Source organism: Thunnus maccoyii, chromosome 13, assembly GCF_910596095.1.
Source record: "Thunnus maccoyii chromosome 13, fThuMac1.1, whole genome shotgun sequence".
Lineage (NCBI taxonomy): Eukaryota > Metazoa > Chordata > Actinopteri > Scombriformes > Scombridae > Thunnus > Thunnus maccoyii.
Window position 1 is genome coordinate 17,162,212 of NC_056545.1, and position 12,225 is coordinate 17,174,436.

The 12,225-nt window shown below is 37.6% G+C and overlaps 1 protein-coding gene across 1 annotated transcript; it reads left to right on the forward strand.

Moving 5' to 3' along the window:
- Window positions 1-356: 356 nt before the first annotated feature.
- ugt5d1 (UDP glucuronosyltransferase 5 family, polypeptide D1) lies at window positions 357-2,833 on the forward strand. Its single transcript, XM_042431782.1, has 4 exons — window positions 357-360; window positions 578-876; window positions 973-1,680; window positions 2,249-2,833. Exons 1-4 carry the CDS (start codon window positions 357-359, stop codon window positions 2,831-2,833), a joined length of 1,596 nt encoding a protein of 531 aa, XP_042287716.1.
- The last annotated feature ends 9,392 nt before the right edge of the window (window positions 2,834-12,225 follow it).

Here is a 12,225-nt window from a genome sequence, read left to right on the forward strand (position 1 = left end):
ACCTTATGAAAGAGGTCACAGGTTGATATGACGCAAGCATTGTTCTTACGTGACAAGAGGCAGAGAGAAACACATTCACAAAACTATAAACAGTATAGTTTAACAGTATTACTAAATGAAGTAATAAAACTATGATGACATGACAAAGAAGAAATAATAATGTGATTGCTTTGGTTGTCATTTGCAGAACATTTATGGCAGCACCATAGATGCATGGGACACGTGCCACATGTAACTCATTTACCTTCGAAAGGACGATCATCTCTGACACTGGAGTTTGAACTCAAATATGTAAGGAATACATAGAGAGACTGTCAGTCTGAGGACAAGTTGGATAACTGCTGCTACTCCTGAGCATGGGTAAGTGAATATCAGGAATATTTTATCATGTTGGTATCATATGTGCTGAATGATATTAATGATATTTTGTCATCAGTGTGTATGTACAAATGTAAAATAACCTGTAGATGCACGTTTGGTTAGAAAAACTTGTTAACCACATTTCTTCTAGATGATATGTTGAAGCTGAGGATGTCTCTTATTCAAAATGTTATCATTTCTCTCTCTGGCATTTTAGGAACCATGCTATTGCATCGTGTGTGTGGAATATTTGTAGTCTTCAGTGTATATCTGATTTCCTTCGCACCACCTTGCAATGGAGGAAACATTCTGGTGTTCCCTGTAGATGGCAGCCACTGGATCAACATGAAGATCCTGCTAGAGGAACTTCATGCCAGGGGCCACAGCATTACTGTGATGAGGGCCTCCACTAGCTGGTACATTGCAGAGAAATCTCCTGTCTACACATCCATTACACTTGAAATGAAAGAAGATTTAGAGAACTTTTTTGATGCGTACCTACAGGCGCATATGAAGGTATGTTATTATGGGTTGGGCCCCATGTGGTTCATTCACTCGTTCAAATATCAAGATAATCACAATGTTTTCTATGTTTTTTTTTTTCAGGCACAGAGAGAGGGGGCTTCAGCGCTTACTTTCTTCAAACTCACCAAAGAATTCCTTTCCATGATCTCTCAGGCCCATTCAATATGGACTGATACCCTCGTTCAAATATTTGAGGATAAAAATTTTGTCAAAAGCTTAATGAATTCCAAATATGATCTAGTTCTCACTGACCCAGCGATAGCACCAGGGGTTGTACTAGCCAAGTATCTCAAACTGCCCACTGTCCTTAATGTTCGCTGGATCACCAGTGGAGAGGGCCACTTTGCCATAGCCCCCTCCCCACTCTCTTATATTCCAGCGCCAGGATCGGGCTTAACGGACAAAATGAATTTCCTTCAGAGGGTCAAGAACATGCTTTTCCACAGTATCATTATGTTCCAGCAGAAAATCTTGGTAGGGCCAAGCTATGATGCCATTTGTGATAAATATATTGAGGGCGGATGTGACATCATCTCACTTCTTCAGGAGGCAGACATCTGGCTTTTCAGGTCAGATTTTGTGTTTGATTTCCCTCGGCCCACAATGCCAAATGTCATCTACATAGGAGGGTTCCAGTGCAAACCGCCACAACCTCTGCCAGCAGACCTGGAGGAGTTTGTTCAGAGTGCTGGGGAGCATGGAGTAATCATCATGACTTTGGGAACTTTGGTTAATGCTTTGCCCAGCGAGGTTGCGGATGAAATTGCCAGTGTCTTCGCCAAGATGCCTCAGAAGGTAATAGATGCTTATTGATTTACTTGGGCAACGACATGAAATGTTGAAAAGGTTTAAACTGTGTAACCCGGAGACACTAAAAAGCCATTTTCATTCAGAAATAGAGAAATTTATATAAGACTACAAATGAACAAATCAGTCCTCCAAGAAATAAGTCCAATTTAAAAAGGGATCTATAGACTGGTGATAGGCTGTAAACCTGACCAAGGAGTCTATTATGAGTGGGTGTGGAAAATCAATTGATCGATCGATTGATTGATTCACAGAAGAATTGAAAATAGACTGTTACCTAATAAAAGGACAGTTTAAATCAATATTTAATACTGCTACAATCTTGCTATATGCTCAAAACTTACCTTTTAAAACTGCATTTAATGTGTAATTAGTCCCGCACCGCTCTGCATTTGTATTGTGTTTTAGTTTATTAAGTTGTTTAATTTAATTTTTCATGTAAAGTTTTTTTGAGTATCAGCTGTAAATTATAACAGGTGTTTGGTAAATGAAGAAAAAAATCTTCTGGTGTACAGATACACAGTGAAGTCATAATGACTGTTTGTTTTCTGATTAGGTGATATGGAGACACATAGGGGAACGTCCCTCGACTCTGGGCAACAACACCCTGATGGTGGACTGGATGCCACAGAAGGACCTTCTGGGCCACCCACAGACCAAAGTCTTTGTGGCTCATGGAGGAACTAATGGAGTCCAGGAGGCCATTTACCACGGTGTCCCTGTGCTCGGCATACCCTTGTTCTTCGACCAATATGACAACCTTCTACGTTTGCGGGAGAGAGGAGCTGGAAAGATCATTGAGCTAGCTGACATTAATGGCCACAGTTTTGAGCAAGGTTTGAAGGAAGTGCTCCATCAAGACAGCTACAGACAGAATATGCAGAGACTATCACATTTGCACAGAGATCAGCCAATGGCACCCATGGATCAGGCCATCTTCTGGGTAGAATATGTGATGCGCCACAAAGGGGCTCCTCACTTGCGTACAGAGGCTTATAAGATGCCCTGGTACTCATATTACTGTTTAGATGTATTGCTGCTGTTGCTGACTGCTGCGACTGTACTGCTGCTCTCTACTTTGGCAGTTTTCAGGTTCCTATGCTGCAGAAGTAGAGGAAAGACCAAAACCAAACAACACTGACTGAGGTCAAATTTGTTTAGAAATATATCTTAAGTTCTCTAAAGCACTGAATTTAGAAAAAAGCATACATCTTAAGGTATCTCATTTGTGCCTCATTATTATTTATGCTGCTTAATGACAATCAAGTCATTTAATTTAACTACATTTGATATGTTCTAATTAAAGTAATAGAACCCTTTTTCTGTAAAACCAATTGTCAAATATATTTGGACAGATTAAGATTTTAGTCACCCTTAAATAATGGATTACAGTTTGATCTTCTGGCTGATGTGATTCTGCAAACTTCCATCCACTGTAATAATAAAGTGTGGAGCAACACACTGATCGTAATCATATTCTTTACCAAAATTTTTTGTGTTTTTGGCTGAAATCAATTCAGATGTAATGAAACATTTGAAAAAAAAATGTGTAGCATACCATATTTGTCCCCATTCCGATTTTGAATAAAGTGAAGAATAATAAATGTTTATTTAAAAGGAAATGCTTTTGTTTGTCATCCTTTTGGTTGCATATGTCCTGCACAAAAATCTTTGTCGCTGCAGTAACTCACATGCTGAACCGGATGCTGTAGCAAACTTCTAACATTAACTTCCTTCCCTGCAAGATTTTGGTCTTTCTATTTGTAACTGTGCGTTCATTTCACAGACACCTTGGCCTCACATGCCCACATTCCATTAGACCCCGCTTGTCCAAATCCCAAACTTGTAAAACAAAAGCCCACACTAGATATGCTGGAGGCCAGAATGTCACAGTTGACATTTTAAGGCTATGAGGCCAAATTTCCATTGGATCAGAGGGCAAAACTGAGTTCATTATCTATACAGGAAAATTGAATTATGTCAAGAAACTAATGGGCTTGTTGAAGAGATGAAATCTTGGAGAAACTGATTTAGCTGTGTTAGAAAAGACAATACTATGTTTTCTTTTAGATGCCCTGTGTGAGTGATAGCAAAGTTAATCAAAATATCAAGAACACATGTACAATATGTATCATGTCCAGTTTTTATGGAAAACTTGGAGATCGATTATGTCCTGCCTGTTATTCTTTGTATTCATATCGATCCATATGAACTATGTCATCCTCTAAACTAAAATCAGTTCCATCAAGAAGACAAACCTAAAAAATGACCGTGGAAAATCCTATAATTTCAGAAAATAGACCGTATTAAAACCATTTCCCTTTCCTAAACAGTCCTAAAACAGATGCCTTGAAACAATCAGAGGCTGGAAGGGAACGTTGTCTTTGATAAAGCATAAGCTCACATGGTTTTGATTTGGTTAAGATGAGTGAAGATGTCTTGGTAAATCCAACTACAAGCTAAATTATATTTCACTTATCATTCGGTGTTAACACTGCTTGAGAGTTCTGTGCATACTGATGAGGGAAGCAAATCTTTGAAAATGTTCCAAGTAGTTCCTGTAAGAAGGCAGTGAGGTGATTCAATAGGGCCTTGAACCACATTGATCATTCAAACATTAAAGGAAAGAGGAAACAGAGGAGACAAGAATTGTGTGTGTGTGTGTGTGTGTGTGTGTGTGTGTGTGTGTGTGTGTGTGTGTGTGTGTAGGTATGGATGGGGGTTGTATGTGTAATGGCATGTGTGTACAGTCTTGTGATGCCAAAAAAGGAAATTTGCAAATAGAACTTTTGTGAAACAGAAGAAATGGAAGAAAGTCAAATGTAATATAGTTTAGTGATCTTAAGTTACATTTGTATTTAGAGAAAGCTGATTCAGTACATTTTGATTTAGCCCAGATGTAGTTTCAATTCAGATCAGATTTAATTCAATGTGACATATACAGGCCGCAAGGAACACTGCAAGAACTACTCAGGGCTGAAAAAACTACTACCACCTCCTCTGGGTATATTTTGGGTAAAAGAAAATCTACATTTTTATTTAGAGTTACAAGTCTCCTAAAACCACTTGAATTGACCACCAGTAAAATATAAGTACAGTGGTCTATGTATTAAAGATGGAAACATACACAGTGTTGCTTGAAAGTTTGTGAACCCTTTAGAATTTGCTCTATTGCTGCATAAATATGACCTAAAACGTGATCAGATTTCCATTCAAGTCCTGAAACCAGATAAAGAGACATCAGTTAAACAAATGAGACAAAAACCTTACAATAGCTTATTTATTTATTGATCCAATGTTACATATTTGTGTGTGGCAAAAGTATGTGAACCTCTAGGATTATCAATTAATTTGAAGGGGAAATTAGAGTCGGGCGTTTCAGTCAATGGGATGACAATCAAGTGTGAGTCTGGGAAGCTCTGCCTTATTTAAAGAAAAGAAATCTGGGCCTTCACTATCAAAGTCTGAGCTTCACAACACAGGTGTGTGGAAGTGTGTCATGGCTTAAACAAAGGATATTTCTGAGGACCTTAGAAGAAGAGTTGTTGCTGCTCACCAAGCTGGAAAGGGTTACAAAACCATTTCTTAAGAGTTTGGACTCCAACAGTCAGGCAGATTGTGTACAAATTGAAAACATTCAACACCATTGTTACCCTCCCACGGGTGGTTGAACAACAAAAATCACACCAAGAGCAGGCGTGTAATACTACGGGAGGCCATAAGGGACCTCAGGGTAATGTCTACAAAACTAAAGGCCTCTCATGCAGTGGCTACAGTCGATGTTCATGAGTTCACCATCAGGAGAACATTGAACATCAATGGTGTGTGTGGCAGAGTTGCAAGGAAAAAAGCCATTTTGCTCCAAAAAGAACATTTCTGCCATCCACAGTTTGCTCAAGACCACGAGGATAAGCCAGAAGGTGAATGGTGAATCAGCAGATGGATGAGACAAAAATCGAACTTTTTGGCTTGAATGAGAAGCATTATGTTTGGCAATGAGCAAACACTGCATTCCAGCATAAGAACCTTAACCCATCTGTGAAACAAGGTGGTGGTAGTATCATGGTTTGGGCTGCTTTGCTGTGTCTGGACCAGGACAGCTTGCAATCACTGAAGGAGCTATGAGATCTGAGTTGTACCAGCACATTCTATAGGAAAACGTCAAGGTATCTGAACTGGATCTCAACAGAAAGTGGGTCATGCAGTAAGACAATGAGCCTAAACACACAAGTCGTTCTACCACAGAATGGTTAAAGCAGAAGAGAGATGATGTTTTGGAATGGCTGATGTGCAGGGCTGAGAAACGGTTACTGGAAATGTTTAGTTGAAGTTATTGCTGCAAAAGGGGGTCACACTAGTTACTGACAGCAAGGGTTCACATAAATTTGCCTCACACAAATATGTAAAATTGGATCATTTTCCTCAATAAACAAATAAAAAAGATAATTTTTTTGTCTCATTTGTTTTTATTGGGTTCACTTTATCTAGTTTTAGGACTTGTGTAAATATCTTATCACATTTTAGGTCATATTTATGCAGAAATACAGAAAACTTTAAAGGGTTCACAAACTTTCAAGCAGCACTTTACAACATTATTAAGCATCAGAGCCTTTTGTTTTTTTATTAGACATGAAAAACACAATAATCAATTTCATGATAGTTTGTTATTTGCGAGACTGATATAAATGAATAGCACACACATTTCTTGGTTTAAGAAACTCTGACTTTATTGTTAATGTGTGTGGGGACCTCTGTTGCTTTTCTCTCTCGTTTCCATTTAACAGCCCCCTTTCAACTCTACATGGGGTGAATGTTGGATAATAACAGGACCTACAACAGTGCTTTGAAAAGGGGTGAAGGGGTTAAAATAAAAAGAGAATGGAGGAAAATGTGGAAGCAATGATGCTATTGTTTCTTGAGTGTAAATCACATTTTAATGACATGGTGAAACAGGCCAAACTGATAGCTGTAAATAATTCTGTTTTATGTAAAGAAATAAATGTCTAATTTGATTGATCAACAACATACTCATGTATACATTAATAGCCCTGGTTTATTTCTGTGCTGAAATGCAATTGTTGGATGACTTTACTGTATTGTGGAAACATTATAGTTTTCTTTTTCAAGTCAGATACAGCACTTCCAAACTTTAACTTACTGCACTGTAACAACTTGTAGATGAACCTCATTGTCTCCTTCCTTAGAATATATGTGCTCTCAAGGTCAAAGAGAAAAACTTAAAGTCAACATTTAACTGTTCAAGAAAATACTGCAACGCTACATGTGTGGAAATCCATGTGATTCCACACGTGAAACCCATTCTAGCAACTCAGATGAGTTGCTGTTCACTTCACAACTTTTGGAGTAACCCTCGTAATTTTTATCCGGAGGGACGTCTTCACTAGTCCAAACATAGGGTCAGACATGCTAACATCTGCTGTAGAAACTGCCTCATGCATACATAAAACAGGTGCTGTGCATGTCTCTGTCTCGTCACCAGTATCAGTGACTGTGACAGTGAGCACATCGCCTTCCTCCCTTTGTGTCCTGACATCCCTGTTTTCAACTCTGGCTCTTTTCCTGTCCCTCTCAGTCCCGCTCTAATTTTGCACCCCCCCGGTTTCCTTGGAAAATCCTTCATGTGATCATGGCAAGAATTGAATGATGTCAGTGTGCATGTTCTATGTTAGAGACTAGTCAAGGCTGGGATGGGAATACAGAGAAAGCAGATGCCTTTGTATGATTAAATGATACATTTTATGTACAATACCTTCACCAGTTGCCAGATTCTATACAACAAAGACAAAGTAAAAAAGTAGACAACTGCTAAATAACTAAGGAATGACTAAAACACAAAACACAGTGATTTTATGTTGTTTTAGTTTTTTAGACAGTTTTTGAAATTCACTGTGGCTGCTGTGTACATGGATATTCTGAAGATTGGAAACAATTTGACCAGACAACATCAATTGCCTGAAAGCTGGGCCACATCAACTTTTAGATTTTTCAGTGTAGAAACACACCCGGGCCTCAACTGACACATTTATCTATTGACCCCACTGTCATGAATTGTACTGAAAAACAATTTTTGACCAGTAGTTCATTTATTTATTTTTACTGAGTTTTTAGACATTCTGATACAAACAAAAAACACATCCATCAAAACAAGATTATGGCAATTAAAAATACTACGCAGATATCTTAGCATGTTTTGCTTGATAATCTGTGAAAACAAGCCAATTTCTCAAACTTTATTTAAATATTAAGGTCAGTAACATAGAGCACTATTAAACAGTCCTTGACAGAGCTTTATTCTTCCCTTTTCCAGACACATTTGTTGATATCCTAGTATTTAGACATTCAAGTACACCATAACTAGGGTCCATCTTTGTAGGTAAATGTCCATCTTCATTTGCAGTTTTGTTGTCATATATTCCATTGTTTAGACTTGTTTCAGTCTCTGAGTCCATTGAGTTTGTGTCGGTGAAAGCGTTTTCCTGAAAATCATTATGACCAGGATGTTTAAAGCCTCTATTATTTGACTTGGCAGCCTGTGTTACTAAAAATCTACAGATCCCTTGTGCGCTATATTCTCTGAAAGAAATAGGATTGAAAAGTGTGAAACCAAAGTGTTCATAAATTAGCTGATATTAAGCAAAATCTAGACTTAAGGGAAGAAATATGAGAAAAATCAGGTCAGTATTTTTGTCTTTTGTGTGCACGTGTGTGTGTTTGAGTGTGTGTGTGTGTGTGTGTGTGTGTGTAATAGTAGTAGCTCAGTGAAAGAAAAACGTGGATTATACAAAGCCAATTATTACCCCATAACTCTTCAAGCAACAATCAAAATCAACACACACACGCGCACACACACACACACACACACACACACACACACACACACACATACACATATTAGACCATGGCCACTTTTGGGGACATTACATAGACTTACATTAATTTCCTGGTGACTCACCCCAACCCTAACCAACACTGCTACTTGCCTAACCCTAACCCTTACTCTAACCTTAACCTAATCCTAACTTTAACCACTGACCCAAAAATGCTGCTTTTTCCCAACTGGGGACATGGCTTTTGTCCCCAAGCTGTCCCCAATTAACTGGTCCTAAGTTTGAAATTTGTCCCCAAAAGTAGCTTATGACAGACCACATACACACATACACACACACAAACACACATACACACACAAACACACACACAAATTTGGTCTCTTTGACTTGTGCTCTGAAAGGGCATCTGCAAGGCGTGACATCATCCTCTCCACAGACACAGATCACATTAAATGCTCTCTCTATAGAGGAACTACTGGCTAGAAGCACACATGGATCTGCACAGCAAATCCTGCTCTGTTTTGGTTGGGCGATAGCAGGTGCTGATGTTTGTTGAGTGTTGGAAATTACAGTGAAATTCTCTGCAACAGACCGCATCATCCATTTCGCCAAAATCTGTTGAACTGTTTGTCATATGACTGCAAACATGGTGAGTGTTCAATGCACCTGCAGTGATTATAACATTTACTGACACTATGTTTGTCATCGTATTTCTTCTTCTCAGTGTTTTTGTCTTTAAAGAATTACAGCTGTATTTTTGTTGTTGGCAGCTGATTTGTAACAGTGAAATATTATTGTGGAAAACTTCTTGCAATATTAAGAACAACAATAATAACGACAGTAACAGAAGATAGAAGAAGATACAAAATTTCCTGACATGAAAAATAGAAGCAAAGATAAGCTCTAACATAAATATGTAACTTTATGTAATTTATGTAAAGCAAACACATAATAATAATAGTTTCATATATGAATGTTTATATATGCAAATCTATCAGAGCTGACAGTAAACATGAGACTGTATTATAATGAAATCCTTCTCATTTTAGTTTACTTTAAGTTGCTTTCTCTGCTGTCTTATCCCACTCTGACTTGTATTTTCTTTTAACTACTCATTCAATATTCAGGTATGATATAGCAACCCTGAGTGGTTGAATAAATATACAAAAAAATAAAGAATATAGATAACACAAACATTACAGTGCACATATTTCCTGTTACCTAATCCATTACAACACACACAAAGTAAACATCTTGTCTGAGATCAGTGGTAGTGGCACATTTTCAGTGGCTTGGAAATGCTTCTTTATCACAGTACATCCATCATAATGTCAATCTCTCTACAGAATGAAAGTTTGGGTTTTTATTGGGTGGTTAATTGTTAAAATGATTTGAGAGGCGTTGGCAGCATTGGTTGAATTATCTAACAAACATGGACTTAATAATGCTGAAAAGTTCCCATTCAGTTAGAAGGACATATTACGACAGCTAGAGAAGGATATGAGTATTTCTTATTACCAATTTATTTACTGACACTCAGACCATTCCACAGGGCGGATTTCCATTCTTTTTTATGTTCAGCTATTATACTCCTTCATTATTGCATGATTCTTTAGAGGCCTGTGAGTTCATACTTGGCTAATATATTTTCTGGAAAATGATGCTATGAACTAAATCATATCCATGATCCTGGATCGAATGTGTCTTTGTGAGACTCATTCAACAGTTTTCTTATTTCAGTAATCTGGTGCTCATGGCAGAGTGAGACAATAGACCCATTCTAGCATCTCTATATTCATGGAGAGCCATTGATTTCAACACTTCGGCTCCTGGAGTGAGATAATTGACAATTTAGTGTTCTTGTGAGATCAGTATATCACTCAAAAATTGTTGGGTTGCTTCTGCAATATAGATTGCATATGTTACGTGAAATATTCAAATATTTTTCTACATATTTCAAATGTGAATAGATGAAGAGTAAAAGTGAAATACCACCACTCTAGACGTGGCGCCCTCTGTGTCTCATGACAGCTGGAGTCAAGACACTAAAAGCTTGTCCAGTCTGACACCCGGTCAGCCCTTGAGGCCTCAAGTATTCTGACAACCAGGTGTTTTTCTGGATTTATATCACTCATTGTGCTGCATCATTGTTACCGACAGTGGATACAAAACGTAATACATATAATAATGAAGGCTGACTTATATTGCAACAGAAATACAGAAATAAAATATACACAATATGTCTGCAGGTAATTGATAAGAAATTCTATCATGACAACTACATGCAAAATGCCCATACCTTTTGCCAAAGCAGGCACTATTTCCACATCTAATTGGCAAGATGAAAAAATGTTTGTCTTTGCCGCAAAACGTCTGCTTATTCTTTTGAGGAAATGGTGATAGTTCACATGTTGCACCCTTAAGACAGCACTAAACAATAATGAACTAAAGCAGAAAAAAAGACAATAGCCGCATAATAATAATGGACAAAAAATTTAATCAAAATATATTTTCTGGTATATTCTTCTTCTATAGCATCAAGAAACTTAGTCTCCCAAATATTTTTAGGTCACAACACACAAATCAATTACACTTGGACTAAGAAATCACCCTCCCTCTGTCAGAGTATGTAGAGTTTTTGTCACTATGACTATACTATGACTATGGCATCAACATTGTTTCTAATGATAGATCACAAAGAAGTTGACCTTTTAAGTGATTTTTTTGTTAACTTAATGAGCGAATTAAATTCCTATAATGGCTCAGATAACACTGTAGGAACGGCAGCAGTGTGGCTTTTTAAACTTAGTTGTAGTTTTTGGATCAAATGGTCATCCAGTATTGCAAGTGAATTGTATCTCAGAGCATCTTCTGTGCTTGTTGTGTGCATTTTTTTGGATTAACCTTTTTAAGTGAGACAGAAATGGTGAAAATATCATGTCCGATTAATTGCTCAATTATATGTGGTGAAGGAATGTTATTGTAACATAATATGTTTCAGGTTTATCCCCACCCTCATCAGTTTGAGAGACATTTATCATACTGTTTGAAGTAGCAGGAAATGAATAAACTTTTGTTATTATCTTCTGTAATTTTTTTTTAGAATCACTGCCTTTAATCATAGTCTTCTGTGGATATGTTTTCTACCACAATTTCTGCAGAACTAATTTATAAACTGTAGAAGAAATCCAGTCTTGCATAGTCATTTGCGGCACATGCCAAGAGGTCTGGAGAAGTTCTAAGTGTTTGGTTGAAATAATGTGGCGATGCTGTGTTTTACTGATTGATTCACACTCACACTGGTTGAGTCTTACTTCATTTGGTGCTCTTTTGTTTAATGTCACACCCACAAAGTTAGCTGGCTAATAAAGTAAAAGAGTCAGCAAGTGCAAAGTTTGCTGATGACAAATGGTGAATCCACCCACTAAAACACTAAAACTATCTGAACAGTGGTTGTTAAACCCTCAGATGACCAACAATGTGACTTGTGAGGGCTTGTTTTCATATTATTACTCTTCAAAGCTGAGTGCAGGCAAGGAGAAACAAACCTTTTGCCTCTTTATCTTACATACATGCATCTGTGAGTGATGAACACTCAAAGCTAAAATGCATTGACCAAAAGGTGGCAAATTAGTATTGATATTTTAGGTATTATCTGTGTAATCTGTAGTGAATAAAATATAAG